Consider the following 27,729-nt stretch of genomic DNA (forward strand, 5'->3'; position numbering starts at 1 on the left):
ATTCTTTTTTTATTTTTTATTCCAGCCCACTCCAACCCACTGGACTGGGTCACAACAAAACTGAGCACTCCTTTGTAAACAGTAAACCAGTCAAATACACTATAGCCAATGTAATCACAGTCTGCAAAGAGGAGAAAGACTAGATTTTGTCTGTTTCTTGTTCAAGTGCCCAGGCAGTATAATTAGATTCAAATTCCCTCGTCCAGTAAAAGGCTACATTCAGAGCTCATCCACTCACCCAACACTTAAAATGCAACATTTTGATATTTTTATAAATGCGTGACCAATATGTGGTCAGTGGTTTAATATGAAGCACACAAAAAGACTGAATTAGGAGAACAGGCAAACAGTGATACAGTGTCTAGTGTTTTCAGAATAAAAATATCATCTCCTGCTAGTTTAAAATAACTCATTCCAAACCAGTATGACTTTCTGTTTCATGCAATCACAATGAAGTTCTTTAAAAAAAAACACATAAAAATTTCATAAATGTAAACCTAAACTATGTTTTTTTTTTCCGAATCTATTACTACCAGCAGTGTCGTAATGCTACCAACATTCAGGTGTGACCACATATTGTGTGATCAAAACACAGTATTATGCATATTGCATTTCAAGCAATCATACACAAACCAGCACATTACAGCGGTCTGACACACGTTATACTGTACAGTGGCAGCCATGTGGTGTTACAAGACACTTTCTTCTGACAATGTGGCCTTGAAATGCTCTCACGTATTAGATAACAGAGAGCATTTGGATAAAGCGTGTCCGGTATTAAAGCATGAAATGGATATTTTCATCCAAGATGGCAGTGACCTGCTTGTTTTCTTGTTACCTATTATCCAAGCAAGGCACATGATGTATTATTTACTCAGGCCATGCAAGATGTAGACGAGTTTGTTTCTTCATCAGAACAGATTTGGAGAAATGTAGCATTACATCACTTGCGAATGGATCCTCTGCAGTGAATGGGTGCCGTCAGAATGAGAGTCCAAACAGCTGATAAAAACATCACAACTGTCCACAAGATGTACTCCAGTACATCAATGTCTTCTGAAGTGAAAAGCTGTGTGTTTTTGCTTTTTAAACAGTGTTTGATCTGCATGTGCATATTTCTCTCCTGATTCAGAGTAGACAATCTTTCACAGTATTAGGACTTAACTTGTAGCCTGAAGAAACTGACTTAATTATGGATTTGTTACTTCTAAAGTAACACTTTCTTTTCACTTTATGAAACATTAATTGATGTGTAGGAGTGGTGTGGATTATTGTGATGTTTTTATTAGCTGTTTGATCTCTCCTTCTGATGGCACCCATTCAGTGCAGAGGGTCCATTGGTGAGCAAGTGATAATGTGAGTAAATTGTCAGCAAATTTTAATTACTGGGTGAATAATTTGATCTGTGAAGAACTAAACAGCAGCATGTTCGCTCTCCTTGACTGTTCCCACAGTGACAGCTCGTGCTGGTCACTCACTCGCTCTTCTCCTAAAATACACAATGAGGCAGTATCAGCTACAGTCACTGACGCAGTCCATGGGCTGTGTGCCATCGCAGCTGCAATAGTGCTGGACACATGGCATTTGTGGTTCTTTGAGCTCCGCGGGTGCCCAAAACATTTCTGCATGTAACCTCAAACACAAAGCCAGAGCAGATGACCCCTCGGAGGCCTAAAATAGACTGAATTTGGTCCAAGTGGCCAATACATTGCAATACTCTTTTCGTGTGTGAGCTGATGTGCTGTGCATGCACACTACACATGTTCACCAAGGCTGCATTTATTTGAAAACAAAAAGAGTAAAAACAGCAATATAATGCAACTTTAATATAATTTTAATTTCTTATTAAATCTACTGTCACACCTGAATTTCAGATGGCATTATCCCATCCTTCATTCTAATGCTGATTTGGTGCTAAACAAAAACAAAAAACAAAAACAATAACAGTTGTTGCTTAATATTTTTGTGGAATACTTTTTTCAGGTTTCTTTCATGAATAGAAAGTTCAATAGAACAGCATTTATTTGGAACAGAAATCTTAACTTTTAAATGTGTTTACAGTCACTTTGATCAATTTTATGCACCCTTGATGAACAGATGTATTAATTTCTTAAAAAAAATATATATATATCTTACTGACCCCAAACTTTTGAATTGGACTTTATGCCTATTAAAAAAAAATATTGTAGAGACAAAACAACTTTGAGAAGAAGAATTTTCTGAGATGAAGACCTAAAGAACAAATTCAAGACATTTCCTTTTATAGTTAATCAACAAAATAGCTTTTAATGGGTTTGTTTTCCTATATGTAAGACAGTAGATAAACTCCGCCCAGCCTCTGAACTCTGGTGTAGGGGCTGTACATTGTGTCCCCTCTGCTCCATACCATCAGGCATGACTTGCTTTAGAAGTTTGAACAAAAACCCAGATATTGACAGGCCATCTGTCATCACGTCACTCTGAATAAATACTAAGCTTTACTACTTTATGTCAGATTCCCATGACCATTTGTCTTATGCCCAAGTTATGCAATGCATATATGTTTAATGAAACACAAAATCTGAGTCACATTTACATTTTTTAAAGCTCAGTGTAAAAAAAAACAACCCTTTTTTTTTTTGCACGCAACACATAAAAAAAAATTTATGGGAAACATTTTCTTCCGTTTGCATGAGCTGAAATGTTTCCTGGCACATGAGCTGGAATTTGAATGAACTGGGTCTGCAAATTCTCTAAATTATATACTGTATGTCACCTGACTTTGCATACAAGTGTGCTGAAAGATTAGCATGCGCGGACATCCAGTGGCTCTTTACAATGGAATGTTAAACTTTCCAGCAGGCATTTAACATGGTGACTTTAAGATAACCCTCCTTACTCATTTAGATTTGTACATTGTTTCAATCTCAGAGTAAATATTTACCTTCCGGAGTGTTGTAGTTATCTTAAAGAACATTCTGCATACGATATCCCAGTAATGCACAGAGAGAGGACTAACATAATGTTCAAATAATATTAATCAAATGCACAGTACATGCATGTTGGGTGCTAAACAAATGCGTTTTTCTCATTCACTCATTACCACCTCCTAGTGGACAAACTCATCTACTGAAGCTACATTATATTACTGTAAAGCACATTCAAAGTCTTTTTTTTCTTTTCAATCCGTGTTTTGTTACTTTTTTAATCTAATTTCACACTCACTTATGATTCACACTCAAAATGAAAATCTGCTGAAAATTTACTTACCCTAAGTCCATCCAAGAAGTAGATGAGACATCAAAACCGATTTGGAGAAAATTAGCATCACATCACTTGCTCACTCCTCTGCAGTGAATGGGTGCCATACAAATTAAGATTTCAAACAGCTGATAAAAACATCACAATAATCCACAAGTAATCCACAAATGTCCCAGTTCAACGTTTAAGTGTTTGAACTTTAAACCTATGCTTCTGGCTAAATACGAATGCAAACACACAGCTTTACACTTCACAAGATATTAATCGATCGTCTGAAGTCATGCTTTTATCAGCTGTGTGGACTCATTTGACACATTCTGTTTGCACAAAATTAATTAATCAAATAGTTAAAGGTTTTAATGTATGTTAATGCAGTGTTCTAACCAGTGTTATTCTTACCAGTGTGAAATTTCCACATGCTCTCAATTGACCTGTATGTCAACAGAGCTCAATCATTACCTTCATTTGGGAAGGGGAACAAAGTGTACCCATCCCACAGCTGATGCATCCAAAACAAACAACCTCTTAGGGTGCAATCAAAGACACATACTATGACCTCGACACCTTACTGTCTTACTGTACTAGCACATCTTGCACTAATTGTTGTGTCACCTCTTTGGTGGGACCTCCATAGAATCTGCAATGTTAGGAAAGAGCCTGCTTGTGTGTCTGCGGAGAAAGGGAATCTGTGGAGAAAGGGAATGTAAAAAAAAAAAAAAAAAAATGTCTAGTGTTATAAGGGTGTACATATTAATAGGCTATGATTAAACAGTGTCGCCAGAGAAAAAGAGAACAAACAAAAAAAACAATAATGTTTCTTTATTTGAATTTACATTTCCCATGCTGTTATGTGTAACATTTTTTTCCAAGATGAAAATTCAACATAATTTGTATTTGCCATTTCCTACAATAGTATTAATATTTTATTTAAAAATAAAACTGAATGTGTTGAGTTTTGCAAAAATATAAAGTGAAATGTAGAACACAAACTAAGGAGATATGTTAGTGCTGAACTATAATACACATAGTTCTATAATACACATAGTTCAATTTGAAAAAGGGCGTAAATAATTAAATCTCACTGTATATGCTTCCTCATTCATCATTTTTAATAAAGCACTGAGCCCTTACAGTAAATATGGTCTTTTAGTTTTTGCTTTCATTGTTGGATTTTTTTTAAATAGCATTTTAAATTTGCTTCATGATTCATATCACTAATTGTTATCTTCTATATTTTAATAAATGCGCATGCATTGTTTTCCCAAAGGACTTCATTGCATCAAAGTCAGATTGTACAGAGGACTCATCTGGTTGCTGAGGTCTTGCCCTGATGGCTGTTTAGGAGACAAGGTCTTCACTGGGTATCTGTCTCTGGGGCTCGGTTGTCCTGGTCTCCGCTGACTTTCAGGGCTATCGAGGTCATCTCTACAGTAAAAAAGCACATGTGCCAAAAGTTTAAGTTTAACGGACTGATTGCTCACAGAAATACTGTTTATTAGATGTATGGAAAGAAGAGCTAGAATTCAATAGCATGGCAAACGAGATATATTGGCATCTCTGCTGTGGTCCAACTTGAAGCAAGCTCTTAATAAGCCCTTCAGATAAGAGAGTGTGCAACTGACATGCATTACACAACACCACCTGTCAAAAAACACTGCTCTGAGAATGTTAATTTCTTACTCATTATAGGATAAAATAAAAATTAGCACTGAAAAAAAATTTACTTAAAGAAAAATGCATTAATTTAAATCAGCCGCTGAGGAAAGGCATCAACTTTTTGCACAGCAATTTGGTAAATAAACTGCGCGAAAGGAAACAGCGACCTCCGTCGGCCGTCAAGAGACACTGTCTGCTGGCGTCTCTGCTGTCAGTGTTCGGTGGGAGGGTAGACAGCGACAGCAGCAGCGGCCGCGTCGGAACTAAAACCAACGTGACAGACTGGAGTCTTAATAACACCAACCGATCCAAGAGCAGCACTAACAGAGAACCCCTAATACTGCATATACAGACTACAGTGTCATTCGTCGACTGCTGCATAAGGATAAAGACCCAGCCGGCTCGACAGCAGCGAACGCAAACCGCAGTGGACGTTGTTGCATTGTTCACGTGAGAGGAGGAAAATCCGTGGTTTGCAGCAGATCCGCGTGCAGTCGACCGGAACCGGACTCTGTTGTTGATTTCTCGTAATGTTTTATCACGGGATACATCGTTACGCTGGATACCGAGTTTAGTAGAGTCATTGCATCACGTTGGATTCACCAGCCCCGTGTTGAACTTGGCCTGTAGAGCAAACAGCACGATGAACGCTTAGCTCTGCTAACGTAAATCTATGTTTTCTGATCACTCGGTTTTCCAGCCGTGATTTTTTTTGTCTTTATAATTATTTGGCGATTACCTCTCTTAAATTATTTGCTCGGTCAACTCAAGCAGCTGCAGCTGGCGCTTTGTCTACATCTGATGGATATGATACGAAAGGTAATCGCTGGCCAGCCTCCTATATTTCATTGCAGCAGAAATTTTATATGCCTGGTTATAAACCTCTACATGCTTATTATGTGTGTCAGGCACACTATATTAAATATCCAATGTGTATTATAGTCTGGTGTTTTGCGTTTGTGTATTCGCAAGCGCTTCCTGTTAAAAAAAAAACGTTATTTAACGCGCGCGGCATTATTTTGAGAATGAGCTCGAGACCAACGTTCGCCGTTACTTGACAACTTTTCAAAAGCGTCGCTGATAAATGATAAATGCATTAAAAATGCAAAATACTCAAGAAATTGTTTGAGTTTTGTGCTTGTCTTTTGCTGGAGATTTACAAAACCCCCCAAAATCTCAGCTGGCCACCCCACGTAACCAGGGCGACCCGTCTCGCGACCCCCGCGTGCGCTGTCGACGCGTAAATCTACCATTACGCGGGTTTGTTTTGTTGATATTTTGAGGCACAACATTTTACTTTTTTATATTTATACGATTGAAACTGAACACCCGTGAAAGCCCAGCAGTCACACGCACCTCAGTTAGCAAAAAGACTTCGAAGTAGCTTACGCCTGCACTTCATATTCAACTTTTGTAGCTGCTTTAAACGTTAATACTAAAAATTTAGTTGTGTTTAAAAGTATATTTAATTGAAATATATATTATTTCTCACACAAGTGATGCTGTTATTATATATTTTTTAGATGCTATTAGAATGGAGAACAGCTTTTAATGCTTTTGAACCAGGAAATATAAACTTGAGTGTGCAATTAATATGTTCTTTATATGTCTCTTGCAGTAAACCTGGACCTGTTTCGGGGTTTCGGAGCCAGGTCTCCTGTACTCTGAAGATCTGAAGAATATCAATGCTCTTTTCCCTCTTGCGGTCCCTTATGCCCAATGACGGCTGTCTCCGGGTCACTGCAGGATGGATGAAGTGGATTTGACAGTTTTTGTCTGTCACCATCAGTGCTTGCCTCTCAGTGACTGTGTCTTGTTCTTTTACGTTTATAAAAGAACACCTCCTCTCTTGGGCTCTGGCCCCTTACACCGTAAGAGTAACTGTAAGTAAGGTATACCCCACGGAGTGGGCCTTCCAGCAAACTCTGTGGTTCACGTGAGCTTTTATTAACTTTTCACAGGCTTTTTTGTGCCACAGTCAAAAGCAGAAAGAGGAAATTTCCACGAAAGGTCAAGGTTTACATTTGAGTTTTTTTCACAATAATTTATTTATACATTTAAGTTTTTTTATTTTTTGGGGAGATGTCGTCAGAAAATCCCAACAAGGTGGTGACCTTCTTGGCCCCTCCACCTCCAAAGAATGTGAATGGCTCCGGTTCGGACTCACTGGTGGGTGAGAAGCTAGACACGGAGGTTAGAAAACGACGCCACACCATGGATAAAGATCTGAAGACGGCTGAGCACAGATTTTTTAGGCGTAGCGTCATCTGTGACTCCAATGTCACTGCACTTGACTTGCCCAGCAAAGCCTGTATCCTCACCTCGCCTCCGGACTGCGAGCAGTTCATTGTGCCTGCAGTGCTGGATTCGGCCCCTGACGTTACCATTGACACCCAAGTAGTTGCTTCAGATGTTGTTTTGGAAGAACATGCAGAGGATGGAAAAGCTGCTGGGGATGATGGGATTGTGGAGGTACAGAGCCCGTCTGTGCAGGATGTGTGTGTGAGGCAGAGTGAGGCCCTTGGGATGGCGGAGAAGGAGCCGAGCGATGTAGGCAACAAGGAACAGGAGAGCAGAGTAATAGACAAACGTGAAGAAGAGGAAGAGGAGGAGAAAGGGGTGGCGAGGGCCCGTGCTGAAGCTGAGCAGAGAGAGGCTGAGAAAAAGGTTCAGGAAGATGAAGAAGTGGAGACCAAAGCTGTGGGCACCTCACCCGATGGGCGTTTCCTCAAATTTGACATCGAGATTGGACGCGGCTCGTTCAAAACTGTCTACAAGGGCTTGGACACGGAGACTACGGTGGAAGTAGCTTGGTGCGAACTTCAGGTAAAAAGCTAACATGTTATCAACTATCCTAACCTTTCATCAGTTGCAGAGGATGTCTATGTTGTTGATGTGAGCTCTTTAAAGTGCTCCTGTGAAACACAACAGAGCGATCAATTCAAAAATACATGACAGGCTTACAGCGGGAAGTCAAATGGTGTTACTTGTTTGTGCAGTTTTGTGGTCATGGTTCTTATGGTGCCCCTACAGGACTCGGGTGAAGAACAACTTTGGTGAAGGTTAGGCCCAAAACATACTGTATACTTGTTTGTAGGTGATCCTGTCATGCGTGGTCTTGTTGTACATGCTTATTAAGAAAGTTAGCTGTAAAAATGGCAACATGTTTACCAACTGAGTCAGCAAAGTTCTGTTCAAACTGTTGCTCTGCCATTACAGTAGTTAACCTGAATGATAAAAATTAATACATTTTACGCTTGTACTGTACATCCTATAGCACCGCCTGAAGCAATGCTGAGAATGCAAAGCACAATTGTATTGTCAGATGAATTATTGATAAAGTCAAGCATATTTTTTTCATGTTTTTCTTGAATGCAGATGTTAGCTTGATTTATATCGTTTATTGTTGCATTCAAAAATTAGACGGATCACAAATTTAAATTGTGTAGGCTACATATTGCATTTTCAGTGTTGCCACAAGGGGCAGTATAGTGTAAGCGCATTTGATCTCAATCTTTTTGACTCCAAGCCCCCTGAATTAATAACAATTATTTTCTTTTTTAATTCTAGAAGTTTCAAGAACTGCATGTTTTTCACAAAAAAAAGTAATATTAATGCAAACAGTTTTATAATAATATATTTATTTCAATAATGTTTTTTGTTGAAAACCATTGTATTTGTCTGTAGTTCATTTTTTTTTGCTTTTGAAATTCTTGCTTTTGACTATCACGGCAGAGCATGTTAGTTAACGTCTTTATGTTAACAATGACTTATCCAAGTAATATCAAATCTGATTTATTGGTACAGACGCCTTGGATACTGAGGTTTGTTGTTACTTCCAGACCATTGCCAGTGTTCAGCTGGACATCTACATTCATGCACTTACAAAATGTTGTTTGCAATGATTAGTCTGTTACTCTCTTGGCAGACCAATTTTTAGAGTTTAGAGCTAGATTAGGCCTGAATTTTTTATTTATTTATTTTTTTTATAACACCTTGACACATAAATCAGACACATTGGATCTTAGCAAGTGAAACTAAGTTTCATTACATACAGGCTCGAGTGTTTCCTCTAAATATCACAAGACCCTCTGTGTTCGTCCTGGTATCTAGTTTCTACTACGTATGGACCTTTCACGGAGCAAGTATAACTGCACACAGATAAAGATGGATTGTTGTTAGTTGCCTGGTGAAGGTCCTTGTGCATAAACTGAAGCGTTTTACACACCAGACAGACTGATATCAGACTGTTTTAGTAATTCCTCCCAAGTGCTCATAGATTGAAATCATTACATAAACATGTCAAAGCACATATGGATGAAAGTGTGCAAAATATGCAGTGTGGGTGGGGTGGAAGACTGGAATGTAAGAGTGGAAGGTGCCAGTGATGTCAGGACAGGGGATTGAACTGATGAAGCAAAGTAGCATTATGAATTGTAGACACTTGCTAAATGCTCAGCATTTAAAGATGGATCAAGGCCGTAAGTAATTCAAGCGTCAAAGGGCAAGAAGGAGCTTGCCACTGGAATCCCCCAGATTGCTCTGACAAAGGGAGGGCGCAGGAAAAGAATCAAGGGGTGAGCAATGCTAGAACATCAGGGAGGGTTGCCTTGTGTCTGCCCCCACTCTCTCTCTGTCTCTTTTTCACTCTCTCTCGCTTTCATTTTCACGACATTTTAGTAGTTGTAAAGGTCAGTAAAATAGACTCTTCTTGGATGCGGAAGAGGAAAGAAGATTATCTAGTCAACTTTGTTAATGAGACATCTAAACCGCTTTATATCCCAGAGATGATTCATCTGCCGAGCTTGTTTTTTTTCTTGCATTTGAGATCACTTGGGAATTAGCTTCTTTCCATGGATTGACTAAAACATTTCCTCCTATTTGTCTGAAATTCTCCAGTTCCTCCATTAAGATTGCAATTATTGCGTATTTAGTAGCAAGTTACTTAGAATTGTGCTATCTGTCATTTGAATAGTGGCTTTGGTTACCCAGCATGCATCAGTAAATCCTTATCACTCTGAATATTTTTATTGGATTAAAAATGGGTTGCTCTTGTCCTCATAGCCTTGGTATTTGTTGAATCATAGATGAGCTAGTAGGATTACAGAGGCAGACATCCCCCCCAATTAATTTCTCATGGATTCAGGGAGATGCGAGCATGGGCTGTCCTAATGGGGGCTCAGGCATTATAATACTGTACTCAATTATATTACTAAAAACAAGAAAGAGCGAGGAAGAGCTAAATGCACTGTGAAGAATTCAGTCCCCCCTCTGTCTTTTCACTTCATTCCCATCTATCTCTCTGCCAAATGTTTTCCTTAAATGCCCAATAGTTACAGAGCTGAAACAAAGAAGGGTGCAGTCATAATATTTTGGATGTGATGTTAATATTCACTTAGCAAGCACCACATAGTATTACTCCTACTTGGTTAACAAACTCCTGACCCTCAGTATTAAACGTTGGTGTGTAATTTGTCCTGCACACTTTGTGCTTACAAACATTGATGATACTTCAGATTGTGTGGCCTGTTATAAGAGAGATTTGGTGATTTGGCTTATACATTTCAGATGATAAAACTATTGAAAACACTTACCACTCACATGTTCTTCTTTCTGATTCGTGTACGTTCTCTCATTTTCACAAGTTTTGTGTGATTTTAATGTGATTTTTAGTTCCCTAATGGTGTGTAAGCTGGTTAGCATCCACTCCTCCACACATCACACACTTTTTTTTTTTCTTCATGAGCTTTTCCAGCAGATGTGAGGAATGGAAACCACTTGCAATTAGTTTTCTAAACGTGGGCACACACTCACACAGTGCCCCATCTATGTTCATACATTTACTCGCTTCACAAATGTATACTCCGATCCAGATGCAAGTTGTTGTCTGAGGTTTTGACCCTAAACTATTTAAAACCATGCGGCTGTCGCGCCATCAGCCTTATCACCATATGCTAGCTGTGAGATAGCACAGTGCAGGAATTTGTGCAGGAGGTGCCTGAACACCGGGTTGGTTTAAAAGAGACATGCCCCAGAGAGAGTGTCGTCATCTGTGAATAATGCAGAGGATGTTAGGGGAACAGTTGAGGAAGAAATCCAATCCAATGGATCCCGGCCATAGCCGTTTCCCTTTTCATTGTTGAAATCCATTTTTTTCCAAAGGAGTGAGAAAGACAAAGACAGGAGCAACGCTTCCTTCATCTGCAAGCACTGATCTCCTTCCTCATTTACAGTACTGGCCTATGTGTATGTGTGTTTATCCATTGTGTCTTAAACGGGCTGGAAGGAAAAAAAGATGTCATTGTAAATGGAAATATACTGAGGGCTGCACCATTGTTAGATGCTATCTGATTGGCATTAAGTTTCACTTGCACTGTTTTATCTCCACTTAATGTGAATCTAATGCTTTTTCCTAGGAAATCTTTTTTTAAACCTCTACAGTTGCACAATGACAGAAAAGTGTATGCAAAGCAGAAAATGTCAGCATTCAACACATACGCTGACAGCTCTTTCCTTAAAGAGTTTCTCTTGTCTTTCTTGCCTTCCGCTCAAGTTTGGAGGCTGTTGCGGTTTCACTTCTCTCTAGATTCATAATAAATCTATTTCCTACTACTGAGTCTGTCAGTTCCTCTCGGCCTGGCTCCATGTGATAACTTGACATTTGCTCTGTAAAGCATTTTGAACTTTTGCAGCATTTTATTTTATACTCTTAATGAATACTGATTATATGTTAATGGCTGTGGCGTCAGTACCATGACACGTTTGTATGCAGCTTACTTTCAACAAATGGTTTGAGTAGTGTATTGCAACAAGCAAGTTAGTGTATGCTCGCATAGTAACTCTTTAAAGGACCGGTCCACTGTTAATACTTCACAGGAAACATAAAGCAGGTTGTATTCCTTCCAAAAAAAATGCGTAATCTCATACAGCTGCTTGTCTGTCTCTGACATGGATTTTTTTTTTTGGCCTGCTGAGGCTTGTTGGAGCCCAGTACTGCAACACTGTGCTCATCTCCTCTTTGAGATCCTGATCTATAGCATATGATATGGAACACTGTAATTCAAGTTTCAAGACTTGAGTAATATCTGGTTTGATCTCTGACAGTCTCATCGTTGTCTCTCTGTGCTGGTGGTTTTGTAGGTAGCGTAAGTGTGTTAAAGTTCACAATGGGAGGGCAATAAATTCCTCACGTTTCAATGCTCACCTCAGCCCCTTGTCCTAACTGCCCCTCATTTTATTCAATGAGCCTCTTAAGATGCTGTTTAAACATGCACATTGTGCTTTTACCATTCAGCCTCGCCCTCAATTACCTTCACCCTACTGACCCCATTTGTTCTAGTTTGTTGTCAGCTGTGCGTCATCATCATTTAATGCACATATTTCTAATAGGGGTGCTAATCAGTTAAAATTGTTAGTCCAGTTACATGCATAACATGCTGATTAGTAAGTCAAATTGATTGCAGTTATTGTCTGGATTGATTCTGGCTGTTCAAAAAAAAGGACTCCTTTTCATTCTGTGATTTCATTCCAATGATGTAGCATACCCTTAATTTGGAAGCATTTAAACCTTGTATTCTGTAAGACGAGCATCATAGAGTCTGCTCTTGAATTGGCTTTTTGCAGAGTGGGCTGGTTGGACCCACAACTTCTCCCAGATTTCAGTGGCTGTTTCGTGTTCACATTCTCTGAATTCTTGTGGCAGGACGTCAGCTTTAAACGAGTGCAAAAAATGTAAAGGAGGGGGACATTCAATAGAATGAGGCTCTCTCTAGTATTGTCTGCCTCACCCAACCACAAACCAAGCTGAAAGCTCGGGTAACTGTATGGATGTAAGATATAAGAAGTAATAAGTATAATTACTTATATAATAAGTATAAGAAGTAGGTTTGTATTTCAGAAGTGCATGGCTGAAGTGGTTAACAAAAAGTCCTGAAGACCTTTTAGCACAGTGTCAAATAGATGTGTGAAATTGAGCTTAAATAGCTTGAAGCATTTGCAGATTTCCGAGAAACACGCTTTGCGCCAAGTCTACTTCTCTCTCGTTAATTAAGAGCTCAGACTTATGAAGTGTATAGATCAATTTCATGTGCAGATCATGTTATAGGTTGTCTGTAAAAAGTAAAACAGTCAGGATATGCAGCAGACATGTCTGTAACTGGGTTTGTTCTTTCATCAGACCAATGTGAATGTATAACATACACATTTTCCCAATAAAGTTTGAAATTGGCTGTTTTTTCCCCTCTCTTCCAAATCTCATTACAGGTATGTGATAGTGTTCCACTCAGTCTGAATGCATCTTGTTTAATTGGTGCTGCGGCAGGCTGTTTCTGCTAAATGTCAGGGATGTTTTAGCACTGTCACACCTTTATAAATGCAGTTCTAGAGGTGTAGTCTGAGCTATAGCAACAAGAACTGGTGTTTATTGGGTTGTCAGGGTCTGTTACGTCATTTCAAGGTTGTGTTAAACCCCCTGTTGTGGGTGCAAAACTAGGACGTCCTCTCCTGCCGGAGGTTGACTTAATTCAGGATGCTCTTAGCTCATCCTCTGCAGGAGTACACATCATTCTGGACACCTCTCAGGAACCCCAGACCATGTAGCAAGAATACTTGTCCATGCAAAAAAATAAAAAGTATTCATTCATTCCGGAATCTTGATTTTCTTCCCCCATTTACAAGCTAAAAATAGCCTCACCTCATCTGCCGCTGTCATTGTGCTCCATGATCAGAACTGGAGCAGACAGTTTTGGGTAATGACATGGGGCAGAGTTGGCCTGAGTTGATGTTTTAGCTCTCACATGAGCTTCAGGAATGAAAAGAAAACAAGAAGTGTGACACAGACTCAGCTCAGCTGTTGTACCCAACTGTACATTGATGCTCTGTGTCACAGTGACCCTCCCATGTCATTGTATACAGAGTCTCAAATGGCACAGCCACGATGTGTGTATATTGCACATAGACTTTGAAGATCTGGCAACTCTATTCTGATTGGTTGAGTTATGCAATTTATTTCAGTAAATTCTATAGAAATCCATCTGGTTGACACTCGTACAATTCCACTTGATTCTTAGTGAAATCATAGTGATTGTTGTTCTATGAATACCATTCTTGTGTATTTCACCTGAAATTCTGAAAAATTTCATTTTCTGATAAAATTACTTCCTACTAAGTCCCCAATGACCCTTCAACATTCCTTCCCTTGCAGCAGTTTTTCTGTCTCTCCTGTGTGGAATGTCACAGTCAGGTGGCTGGTTCCTGCTTTGCTGGACGTTCCCACGTGATGGTGACCTGTCTGTGACCCTGCATAGGTTAGTGTGGTTAAAGGAGAGATGAACACCAGAGGCCGTCCATCTGACCTAAATTGTTCTACATATGTAGAGTATAATACTCTTGGTTGCATGTATATAAATGTTAAGAGGCAGCTCAGTGCACATTTAGTCCACCTCCATCTTCATAAATATTGGAGAATAGTGCTCAAATGCTCACTCTGCATAGAAAGCAATTTTGGATTGTGTAAAAACAAAATCTCTCACTAGAGATCCGGTGTTACCTTAAATCTGTTGTCTAAAACAATCTTCCTGGACTCTTGTCCATGTGACATCCTTTCTGTCTTCTTTTTTTCCCACTATTGGAATGGGCAGCAAAAGACCGAAAGAATGCTACATAGTACCACTGGAAAGTAAGTGGAAGCCCTGGGCTCTTGTTCTTGTTGGATCATCCTCATGGATATCAGTTTTGATTCTAGACCAAGCCAGTCTGAATGGCTCTGCCGTGACGCTTCACATGTGATTCTCCCAAGCCGAAGGAATGCAGGCCTGATGCCCTAATCTGGTACGCTTTGCTCAGAGGCTTGTGATTGCAAGAACAAACATATTCGCTCCACTTTCAGGCTTAATGGATTTGAGGCAGCCCTGATGATCAGTGAACACCCTGAGCACCATAAAGCTTGTTACGTCATTGACTGAAAGCCTTGTTTCCCAAGATTTCATTATTAACTGTACTATCTGGTATTCTACAAGACTTACTTTACTTTAGCAGAGTTTTGCATCGTCAACGGTATTCCTATTTGACAAACTGTGCTACTTAACAACATCCAAGAATTTGGACCTTAGTTGACAAATCATCTAAATTTTCTCTGGAGCTCTCCCGCTCTGTCTGATGTTTTTGTTTTGCTGCTGCCTATTCTGCCTTTGCATTTGTATCATCAAAAAGGAAAAGGAAGCCTTCAGCTTCCTGTGTGTAACACATCTGATGAGGAAGTTCACTCTGTGCTGTCAGTGCTTACAAACACTTTGACCTAGATGGGTCAGCAATGCTTGCTGCTTTGTTCTGCTTTACTTTCAAGCTCGATGTGAATTAAACTTTACTTGTATGTATCCCACTTCTTGGAAAAAGGACTGTCAAAGATTGAAGGAGTCTTTGATACCATTGTAGGAGTTCTTTCTCGACCTAGTTGTACCCAACTGTGCGTGTGTGTTGTACCTAAGGAGGTATACCATGTGAGCTCCACTCTTTAGTTGCCAAAATCACATCTTTACGCATTTGCTTAAAGTTGAACTCTGCTTGACACATCACCAAAAGGTCTTATGAGTAGCACATTTGACAAGAAGTATCGTCTTAAATGGGTCATTTCAAATGCAAATGATGTTGCCACTAGCTGTAGTACATTTAGTCCGCCTTTATATGGAAGCTGTGCCCATTGAGGGCATACAATTATCAACATTCAGCAGCTTGTTTTCTCAGTTGCACATCAGTGTGCTCATAGTATGCAGTGTTTAGGTAAGAGTCACATTAATGGCCTAGAATAGTGTAGAAGTACAGTGTGAAGAAAAAGACGCACCATATGTTAACTGGTTAATGTTGCTTTTCTCAGTTTAATGCTCCTCAAACCTGCTTGCTGTACTCAAGGTATAAAAACGCCTGTCTCCACACAACTTCCCCCTTACTGAGTTGCAGAAACATGCAGGCTGTTTGTGGTCTAATCGGCAATTAACAGTTACTTGCTCAGTTTGCAAAGTGTTCTTTACAAAAGAAGATCCAAGAAGAGCCGAAATTTCCAAGTTATCACAACTGGTCTTCCCCCTTTTCAAACAATGACCTACTAGCATGCTACAACCGGGGTTCAAAATTACAATAAGCTGTTGTGTGGTCTATGTGCATAGTCTTTGTATCAACACGGAGAACAATCAGTCATAGATAAGGTTCCAACTCTTGGGTCTTTAAACATGGAGGACCCTTCAGGTGATGCCGGAGGGCAGGGTGGCAAGCAGACAGTGAGCTTTAGCTCTCCGTTCTGCTGGTTTCCGTAGACGAGGTGGTGAGTCAGTTTGATAAGGCTATGGAGGAGGATGTGGTTGATTTGTGCTGTGGAGCCTCTTGAGAAAGTTAGACAAATAAAAAGGCCTGATTCATCCAGACAACAGACAGGTGTTCATGAGAGCAGATTAATTTAGTGACTCACTTACACCTGCCGTGCCTTGGCTTGCATTTCATGACAGGCAAGTTTGTGAGTGTATGTGAATGTGGTGTAGCATATTCCCGTCTGCTCTCTTTTTGTGCATTGAGATGAATCTAAGCCTTATTAGTCACTGACTCTTCTCACTTTGTTCCTGTTCCTTACTCACAATCATAAACTTCACTGATTTCAGAGGCCTAAGATAAAGACATTATCCAGGCCCAGGACTCTGGTTGGAAGTTGCAGATTCAGCCCATCTAGAGCAAGCGTCCAAACATCTTGCTTATCTTAAGTTCTTTGATGCAGTCATTGCTTATCAGTATTCCTGTTCAAGGATAAAGGAGGCACTGATGTCTACCCATTGCTTTATCATGTACCCTGCAAGATTTTGTTCCCTCTCTTACTCCTGGTTTGCATTTATCCAGAATATTTCTGGGAAAATGAGAAAAATCTCAATGCCTGACTATATCTCCGTAACACTTGCTACCTCTCTCTTGCCCGTTACTATAAATAACTCTCATGTGGGACAAAGGTGTCAGCAGTGCGTGATTTACATTTTGAGCGCCACTTATTTACCTCTGCTGAACCATGCTCCGCTCTGCTGAATGCTCAGTGGTGCTTTCCCTTTACAGGGCCCTAATAAACACCCTGAGCAATGGGCGCTAACTCCAGGCAGAAATCCAAAATACTCTCCTTTCTCTCCACTCTTACCCTTTCTCCTGCATTCTCTTCAGTCCAGCGAGCTAATCTGGGAAAATTACGCGAGGGGTGCTGTAGTGCATTAGCGGAAACTCAGGCAGTTTTCTTTAAGGGTAGTTTTCCAGAGAAACTACTGTCCTGACAAAGATACAGTTTGAAGAATTACAAAGTGAAAACATTTTTAGCGATTTGCTTGAATAACAAATCTGGTTGATGTGCACAGTCAACTTGAACTCGATCACCCCCTTGAATATTGAGGTTTCTTTTGCAAAAATGGCAATACATAATCCATGACATTTTGAAGACTCTTGACGTGTCTTTTTTTATTTGTACGCTTTTACTGCTAAGATCAAATGGATCAACTAAAAATTAATTTCTTTAACTGAAAATATTAGGCTTCTGTCTTGACTTGTCCCAGAAGTGTAGGAAAGCTGTCATTACTTGAAAAGGATCTAAGGAGATTACTAAGGCTTGTCAAAGGGCAGCAGATTTTTACCAATTCCTTTGTTTGATTCTAAGGATTATGAATATACACATTTCAGTCACACTGGCAATTTTTTTTTTTTTTTTTAATGTATTAAATTTAGCTGTTGTAATTATTGACACTGGGTTTCCGGTTATGAGCAATACGTGTCTTGTGTGGCCATGAGGAATGCTACGCTGTCACATTAAACCTGTTGCTTGCATAAACACACACCTCGCCCCAGCTGAAGGGTCTCTCCTAACCCACCTCCTTCGCCTATTTGGATGCCTGTCATCTAATCAGAGAGACAGAAACTTGAGCCCTCTCCAACCGGTCCGCTTCACTCCACCCATCCCCAATGTCATCCACCCTTTTCTGATTGGGAATTGTAGTTTTCAAAATGATTTTCAAAGCCAAGATATAAGCATCTTTGTGGAGGTCTACCTCTTCTGTGTAAATTACTCCACCGTTGATGGAAATGTGCTACCCTTGTGTTCCCAAGAGGTGAAGTTCTCCGTCCCGTGAGCATGTTAGGATTGAGGGCCTCACAAGAGTCCCATTGTTCAGAGAGGAGAACAAACTCTCCTGCAAAGATATAATGCATCTTATGCAGGGTAGTAACTATTATGGTCAGTTCCCCCTAAATGTGAAATTTATTTACTGCTTGGAAACCTCTAGGTAGACCTCCCTGCAAATGATTTGAAGACTTCAAAAACTTGTGTTAACAATGTGTTCTGTGATACACATGGTGAGCATTCACTGCAGCTGCCTGCTTATTAGAAATGTATCACAACTCTCTTTGCCAACAATGATAAACAAGCGTGTGTTTTCTGTCGAAGATTGAATATAGGGCACAAGTTGTGAGTCTATTTTTATTATTGTATCTTGACATTGTCTTGCCCCCTTTCCCTGTAGGTTGAATGAGGAAAATTACTTTAGCTTCTTTTGTGTTCCACAGAAAGTAAGTAGTAAGAAGTCTTGAGTTTCATTTTTGGAACATGATGGCATCATTAATTTCTTTAGGAGTTACAGGCAAAGACCTGTGAATTTTGATTTCTCTGTTTATCTTTGTATGTAATGGAGTTAATAGTTGTTCTTTTGAGGGTCAGTCCTGACAGCTAAACTATAGGCCAGTGCAAAACTTGACCACTGGAGCCGATCACACCACACAGAGCGCAATTACAAATGCAGACCATAATCTCAAAAACCCTTTTTCTTTGAGTTCAGCCCTAAATACACAGGCTGTAATCTTCAAATCACTCCAAGAAAAATGGGCTTCTCGAACTCCCTGGCTCCTACAACCAAATCTCCCAATAAAAGGCACAGTAGGAGAGCTGGTCAGATCACTGCAGTCATTTATTCTTTCTCCAAATGTGAGACTCTTCAGAGAACACAATCTCTGCCTTTTATATAGCGATGAATATTTAACTAAAACCACTCTATGTGCATGCTCCGATTACGTAAACCCCTCTCTCTTGAGAGAGAAGATTAGTGGAATGCAGATCATCTAGAATGGGTCTTTTTTTTTCATAGTGTAAGAGAAACCTATAGGGGTTTCCGTGTTGTTAATAAAAGCCAGGACACACTTTACCACATGTTTTCTTCTCTCTAACTTTCTTGAGTGATCACACTGCTTGTAATGTGCTTAAAAGCTACAGCTCACCCACAGGGGTGACTAGCCATATACCTTTAGTGCCCCCGTCCCTGGGGATGGCTGTGCTCTAACCAGTACCATGTGTAAATGTATGGCATATTGCCTTGACTGACTGAACGAAGAAAAAAAGTAGGCTTAGGGGCCTATCAGGTTCCTCATGGCGTCAGCCCTGAGTCAGGCCTAAATGTCTATTGATGGGCAAAAGACAACAAAAGGTCCGGTCAGGGAACCCCATGGGATTTCACCCCATGCTTCAGCCAAATGGCTTTTGCTCTTTTTAGCTCATATGGAATGCCAAAATTTAGATGATTGACTGACTGTAGCTGATTGATATCAGTATTTATATTTTTTGCCAACTTCTGCAACTGTAATCAGAACTCAGATGTCCTTCATTTCTCAACGTCTCAGATTGCACTTATTTAACGTCTTGGTCTTGTCTATGGGATTTATAGTCTTTAAAACTCAAATTAATGGAATACGTAATCAATGTTAGCCTTTTTTCCCTAAGGGATTTTGTCTTTGGCAATCTGCTGGATTCCGGTAGCTATTTCCTGTGGCCAATGCTTAGCTCTGTTATCCAGTCAACAGCTGCTTTCATTCTCAGGTGAAATCTTTAGCATCATCAGTCTCACGACAGGAAGTTAAATGTTGCATCATTCACTATTTCCTGTGTAGCAAATGCCTTATAGTGCACTATATGGGGTGAAAGTGAAGAAGAATTAATTATGAATAGTTGTAAAGATAGTTGTATGTAAAGAATTGTATGGTATTATTAGTAATAATAATAAATTGACTTTGTACTATAGATGCATACTTTACCAGCTTTTACAAACTTTTTAATAAAACCTAGTCTTTCATGTTGTTTTGCAATGATTAGGAAATAATTCGAGAATGTGCTACACCCCATATGCTGCACTATTTAGAAATAGGGAGCAATTTCGGATGCAGCTAAAGAGTTACTCATGGGATAGAGGGAAAGGGAGTAGCCATGTTTGAGAGTGACAGCAAGCATTTCCTGTTGCATCCTTTCCCATAACCACTCATGTTCAGTTGCAGTTTTACTTGATTGATTTGGGTCCCAACTAAGTTTGATTGCCAGCTAACTAAACAAGATCTATATACCTGAGATTCTTGGAATATTTGTACATTTTTTGCATTTTTGTGTGAGAGTGCTGTTTGCTCATACTGCCGGATGTGAATCTGTAACTGCACCTCAAACATTCACACAATCATGAGTCACATCCTTTAGGAAGCAAGCCCTCAATGGAGGTTGCTGCTGCTTTCAGATTAACCACGTTATGAGCCTCAAACTTCCCTCTGACTGTAGCACATGAGCTGATTCAGTCCACAGCTGGCTGCTTGCACCACTTCCGCAATTAAGTTCAGTTAGTGTGCTGCACAAAGACAGAGAGTGTTTGCCTAATCACATATCCTCAAGTTTTGCCATGTGAAACAGGCCTTGCCACTGGATGGTAAGGTCACGTTGGGTTTGACTCACTTAAGTTTGGGAGCACTGAGAAAAGCTACACTGAGGGAAATGTTCTGCTGTATCATTAGAGTTAACAGCCGGTAATGAACAATGGTAACCGCAGTAGCGCTGATGAATGATCATCATTGCTGTTAATCACCTGGTGACTTTGTCGCCATGGCAGCGGATCTCTTAAGGGCTTCCTGTTCAGGTGAAGCTCACTATCCACGCAGCAAGTGTAATCGGGGCACACTCCAGATGCATGGAAAATTGTGTTTATCTTATGAAAGCTGTAAAACTGTGAGGCAAATGGCCTTGTCACATACTTTAAATGCACTGATGACACTCAAATCAGTCTTTTGTAAAATCGGAAGTGTATTATGTGTCATGCTGGTTTGCAAAAATGACAACATGCCAGTGTCACGTCGCCCATCGTGTGGCAACAAGCCTGACGAAAACGTGGGATTGGCTCAGATCACTCATCAGTTGACTCACACACCTTGGGCTGTTTGAAAACTTAAGTAACATTTAGAACAATACAATTCTAATATGACATACAATGTCTTTATCATTGTTTCAATCATTTTGATTGTATCTGTGAAGCTCATTGTAAGATACCGTGGCAAAAAAATTTGCCCAGAAATTAAAGCTTTTTAATGAGTCATAGGTTTCATGGAAGTGTTTATCATGCTGTCTTGGACTTTTGAATGATTTTGACGTCATACCATGCCTCATTCAAGGATGTCCACACCACACATATGGCTCAGCAAGGTCTCGACATGCAGCAATAGTTTATCAACAGCTTTAGTAGGAAACACCCTCAAGAAATAGCCTTGCTTTTTGTAGCTGTCCGCACATTTGACCTCAAGTTGTCTACACTGATAAATTTGGCTTATTTGCCTTGCGATGAGCAGCTATAAATGTGATTTGTTTCGCCTGGCTTAGTTCAACTCAAAATACCGAAAGCATGTGATTTTATTATTTTATTTTTTTTGCCCTGATCCAGAGGCCTTAGCAAAATAAGACTATTTGTGCACTCCTCTTGTTTTTCGCTCGTTTTTCAGGTGTCTTGTTTTTGTGACCCCTCGTAAACTCTTGCCACTGATGTAATGCAAGCCTGAAGGAGTGGGGTTTTCATTATTTGGAAATCGCTTATTTCCTGCTGCAGGTGAATCCACAAATCAAACCACCGTTCATGAAATCCATTAGTTACATTGAATCTTGCACAGCATACACATATTCCAAAGAACTCTTCACTATGCACGCTTCAGCTGAATATCACAGAGCACGTCTTTCATGCGCCTTCTTACGTGTGCAATGTTTGCTCATGCTTCTAGAAGGCAACACACGTCAAACACTTCTGAATTCAGCTATGCAAACTGTCATTCATAGCACTGCACAAACCACCTGGATTTATTTAAAGAGTCACCTGACAACTTTATTTTTTTTTTTTTAGTCCTCCACGTACTTCACGTTCACATACTTCATTGGACCCAAGAAGTATTCGGAAAATTAGCCGCATTTAAATATATGTCATTGCATTACATGGCAAAATACTGAACAACTTTCCACTCATTGGAAATAGTTGGTTATTTAAAAGAGGCTTGTTGCGCCACATGTTGCTCCTGTTTTTAAGTGTGGCCACAGACAGCCCATCATGTCCTAAACCACAAGACACCACTATTGAAAGTATCTTTAAACTGCTTGAATTATGAACCCTGAATATTTTCGTTTCCTCTAATAGAGCTACAGAATTAACCACAGTTGGAGCTAATGAAAGAATCTTTATTTTACTTGTCACTAATGGCTGATGCTCCTCGCACAGGCCCTTGTAAAGCTAATTGCTCATGATTTGCTCCGATAAAATTGCAGGCATAGCACATCCATTAAAGCATACAGGTAAGCCAGCCTCGTTCACGTACATTGTTATAAAGAGCAAAGGTTTATATTAGTGTCAATGACACAGGCAGACAAGAGAATTGTTCCTGTACTCGTCCTTTCTCCCTTTCATCTACAAATAGCCTGCTCCTCATAAAAGCTCCTCATCACACGTCCTATTAACTTTGTCCGCCACCTCACACAGTGAACCCCCCCCCCCCCCCTCCATCTTTTCATATCCAAGGTGGCTGATTTGAACTGCACGGAGTTCATTCTGAGGTGACTGCAAAGATTTGTGATATTGAGAGAGGTTTAAGCTGCGAAAGTTGTGAGATCTTTGTTATATAATAATCTTAAATGTCATTTTGCAGCCATTTGCTCTTATTAATAGCTTCAGGAGGAGGTAACTGTGGCACTGAGACGTTATCAGTTGTAAGTAGCTGCTCCTCAGAGGTGAAACATCCTCATTAGCTGAAGTCAGAAGACTTTGTGGAAGTGTGACCAGCATCCTTGTTTTTCAAAAATCATAAGTAATGCAGCATGTTGTTGACATGGCCTGTGTACAGTAGATGACTGTTGCACAATTGTCCACAGAATTTGATTCATCCCAACCTGAATTGTTACTTTACTCCTGGCAAAAAAGCTGCGTTCTTGTCCCGTTCTCTTGAACCGTGTCATGCCACAATGATAACTTGTAACATCTGTTATTGATGTAGTCATACATATGCATGGGTCTCCTGATGTATGGTCCAGAGATCCTATGCATTCCTCCTCCCTAGGAATTCACACCCAAGTTTTATGAGTTCACGGTGCTATTCATAAATGTTGCTGTCATAAAATGACTATGTATTGCAGACCTTTCTTTCTTGGAGAATCTAAAAGACTCATGCGATGCCATGAGGGATTATTCAAAAGCATCAGTCATGCTCATGCTGTAGTTCATCTTTTAACTTTTCATATAGTATCAAATTAGCCAATAGGTTTTAGCATTCCAATTACTATTTAATATATGCTAAAACATTTGTATACTATTCAAATGGCTGAGTTGAGACCTTCACGTTTGTCAGTGACTGACGTGTCATTTCCTCTATACTGACTTTGTGTCTTTGTACTGAAAGGCTGGCTTCTCATTTCCATTCTCATGGTCTCCTTTCCTCCTTTCACCATGACTTCTGCCATTTAAATCCTTTTTAATGGGAAGTAAACCCAAAAGTTAAATGTAATTATCTGTTGTGTCAGTTTTCGTAACCATTTCCTCTTGCGTATTATTTGAGTTTTCATTATCTGAAAGCCAGATAAGGGTTGCTGGTCTTTATGAACTCAGTTTACTAACTGGCCAGCCAGATAACAAATCTGTTTAAAATCTCTGACTGAGCATATTACTCATAGTGATTAAGCTTTATTCCACTTTGACCTACATTTTCATATGACTGGAGATTGAGCATGTGAATGAAACTTGCAGAATGTAGCAACGACGGTCCCATAGGAATCCTCGCCCTACTGTTTACCCCGTGGCAGAAGATGAATCCACTTAAGACCCCTAAATACAAACCTGCTTTGTATTTGACAGTTCTCACAGTGAGTTTTCAGCTTTTCCCTACATGAAAGAATGGATGGTGTTCTATTACGCATGTTTTAGCTTGTCCAACCATGATCCATGATTCAAGCTATTTTAAGACACCATATAACTTTTTTTTTAGATTATGTGCCTTGATAATCCATCTCCCAATGGAATGAGGTCAATCAAATTGAGTCCATAAGGTCAACAAGATTTTGCAAATACACCCATATATAGGCTAAATTAACTATATACACTGATCACAACTTTCTAACAACTGTGTGGCATGGTGTTCCAAAGCTTTTGGCTGTTTGCAAGTTGGCACAAATGAACACCTGCCCCTATATGATTTCTATCTCATGTTTTACAGAGTTTTGAATGCTTAGCTTGCACCCTTTTATTTAAATTATTTATAACACCATGGTATGCCCTTGAAGAAGTACCTGCCCCGTTTTTGACAATGGGACATTAGATGGAAAGAATGAGGGTGAGAGATGAGTTATTGCAGGGTATTTTTCAAGCTCCTATGTACACAAGCTGTTGCTCAATGTCTTGCTGTCATCAGGTGAGGCGAACATGCCCAGCTTGTGCTAAGAGTCCCAGTGTATTTGCTTAGCTCTAATGTTTGCCGTGAGACAATGTTACATTTATTTTTGTTGTTGGACGTAACCTTCTACTCTAGGATCAGGGGCCACTGTGGAAAGTGTGCTACATGAACAGCCACTTGGCGGTGAGGAACGCTCATATGGAATAGTTTAACCATAGACAGAATGTAACAGAAGCATCTTACCGTGGTCCAAACCAAATCATCTGCTAAAGATCTTGAATCGTCCAATGGTGCTATGTTTGAGACTGACCCAGTGGAAATATATGGGTCTCGGTTTGCTTCATTAAACATTAAATTAGCTTTACTCCTTAATTTGGTGACTGTCATTTAAACTGTCTCATAAAAATTCAGAGAAAGGCATTAATGTTCCAAGTTGCATGTTACTACGCCTTCTCTTTGTGATTCAAGGCCTCATTTGCTTGATCTGTATTAAATGCATAAACTCATTCAGGTTGCAGCATTTAAAGTGCAGAGGATGCTATGTACTAAAGCTTTTTTTCCCCCATCTTGCTGTGCATCTAATCCCTGTATAATTGAGGGGGCGCGTGTGCTGCGCTGTAGAGAGGCTTTGAGAGTGTGGAGGTGTACAGAGCGAAGTACAAAACCAGGACCTACGTTATCCTTTTATATCTCCCTCAGGGTTGGTGGGGATTATGACTGGCTCTGTGGGCCATTTAGGCTGTGAGCTTTAAATGTGAGTGGGCCTTGATTTATCTGGAATTTGACTCTTTATAAAGAGGGAGTTTTTGGCAGTTTTTATGGGTAGAGTAGTGATATCTGATACTCGATAACCAGTTGCATTTGGTACTTTTGGTTGTTCTGTTTCCTTTAAAGGGGTTAAGTTGGAGCAAATGCTGAAATGAAAATCTCTAAAATGTATGCACATTCATTTTGTTCCAAAACTGTATGACTTGATATTTTTCGAAGTTTTAACTTACTTTATTGTATAGATATTTTGAAGTTTAAACTATTTTTGTCAATACAGCGAAAGTCATTGGGCATTTTTGTCATTTATCTTTTAATGTGATGACACTTCAAAATTTTAATTCATAACAGGATCTAAGTTTTGCAAGATAGTTGTGAATGTCACCTTAACCTGCATATTATTCTGTCTAGCCTTGGATTACTCTAAAATGCTTATTTCGGGGATTTATTAAGCAACAGTCATTATTTCAACATACCAGCCTGTTGACCATTGTCACATTTAAGGGACACATTGTTTGCACAAATAAAACCCATTATATTGATTAAAAGGAGCTTTATTGTGGATCAGAGGGGATCGAGTTCAATATGCAGATAAGCCAATGCATTCCTCTGGTGATCATAGGATTATAGGATTTAAAATATCTTTTCAAGATCCGGAAATGTCTAATTTATGATATCTTACTAATTATGGTAGAACTGCATAGGTGTGACCCAAGTAAGGTTGGGAGTCATTTGAAATTTTCAGATTCTGGTTCCATTAAAATCATTAAACAACTATTAATAAAATAGTGGTAAGGAAAAATGCACAGTACTCAACTACTCAATGATCAATACGTTTATTACTTACTGTCAACTTAATTTAAAGTTTGGAAAAGTCAACATATTACAGTATACAGATCTTCATAAGTAGGATTGGGTATTGTTAGAAATGTCCAGGTTCTGGCTCCATTTAAATGAACTATTATTATGTTGAACTATTTTACCTTCAATGAATGTAATGTTACTGGGAGGTAGTAAGTAATGTTGAGTAATGCTAGTCCATCAGTCAGCATGGGCTTCAAAGTTGATGTTTATTACACTATCAATAACATTTTGTTTTTTAAGCAGGAATAAGCTGGTTGGCCAAATAGTTCCTTGAAGGCTGAGACACTTGTTAATTTCCCTAAATGATCGAACTAAAAACTCTTAACTGTTATACTTATAACCATGTATACACACTCTCCATAAAGCCCCTATTTTGCAAATAATAATGTGCAAGATGGTGTGAAATGAGTGGTTTCCAAATTTTTAAACATTTAAAATGCATGAAAATAAATATTTTCTATCACTCTTTAAATAAAATTTACACTAAATAATCTAAACCTCATGCTTGCATTACAGTAGCAGTCTATTTATTTAGTGGTACAAGCTGCAGTCAGTATGTATATTAATGACAATATGGGACAAATATAATGTAATTTAGTGGCAGCATGTGCAACGAGCTGCCTGTACATGTACAGTCAGAAAAAATTATGTGCACTCACTGCACTGTTATCCAAAGTGTACAGTCGAGGGAAACGATGTGTTCTGCAGTTAAAGATGCAACGGCGCAGCACGTCCGTGGAATGCACATCATTAGAATCAATGTGCTCCGTAATTAAAGAGACAGGGTGGTGTTTCTGTTACTCGCTTTGTGACATCCTTTAAGGGCAATGCAGAATCATAAGAACACTGGCGGAAGGCTGCTCACAGTGCTTGGTCACGTGTCGCACCAGAACTGTTTTTGGAACCGAAACTTCTCCGGTTCTCGGTTCTCAGCCCTAGACCGAAGATCTCAGCGTTCCCTCCTATTTTGACTTGTTAACAATGTAAATTTTAATGCTTGTGGTCTAGTTGCGTTGTGATCTGCCATTTATATCACAGCTTCTTGTATAGTAATTTATTAGCAGTGACAAACCAAATTTTTCAACCAAGTGACACATTGAGGGTGCAGACCTCCAAACTGTCTCTCCAAACTCCCTCAGACATTCACACCATGCACCACTGCCTAAAGCCTGGATTTATTTCAATGGAAGATGGATTAGGCCATGGGGAATGGGAGGGGAATGAGTCCAGAAATCAAGAAGGACTGTTGTTGCAGCAGACGACATGCAGGGTTTCAGTAAATGTCTGGTCTGCTTGCAGAACAATGGGCCCTGTTTCTGGGTGACACTAGACCGCTGTGTGCTTGGCTTAGATGGAGAGCTCATCACCTCCTGACCTCACACTCCAAAGCCTGTGACAGGCAGTGAAATGTACTAAAGATGTGCCTTGTCGTTCTGACCCACATAGCGAGCCACACAGCACTCAGGGACACATGGATCTGGTTTA

General features: G+C 39.7%; 1 protein-coding gene across 3 annotated transcripts in view; it reads left to right on the forward strand.

Moving 5' to 3' along the window:
• Positions 1 to 5,094: 5,094 nt before the first annotated feature.
• The window catches only part of LOC127956913 (serine/threonine-protein kinase WNK1), a 70,398-nt gene continuing 47,763 nt past the window's right edge, over positions 5,095 to 27,729 (forward strand). For 2 of the 3 annotated variants that reach the window (XM_052555196.1, XM_052555197.1), the window contains exons 1-2: positions 5,095 to 5,715; positions 6,515 to 7,722. In XM_052555196.1, the coding sequence (XP_052411156.1) occupies positions 6,979 to 7,722 (744 nt within the window). In that variant the 5' untranslated portion in view covers positions 5,095 to 5,715; positions 6,515 to 6,978. The remainder of the gene's footprint in view (positions 5,716 to 6,514; positions 7,723 to 27,729) is intronic. The other variant, XM_052555198.1, reaches the window with a different exon arrangement.

The sequence above is a fragment of the Carassius gibelio genome, chromosome B4 (genome assembly GCF_023724105.1).
Source record: "Carassius gibelio isolate Cgi1373 ecotype wild population from Czech Republic chromosome B4, carGib1.2-hapl.c, whole genome shotgun sequence".
NCBI classification, from domain to species: Eukaryota; Metazoa; Chordata; class Actinopteri; order Cypriniformes; family Cyprinidae; genus Carassius; species Carassius gibelio.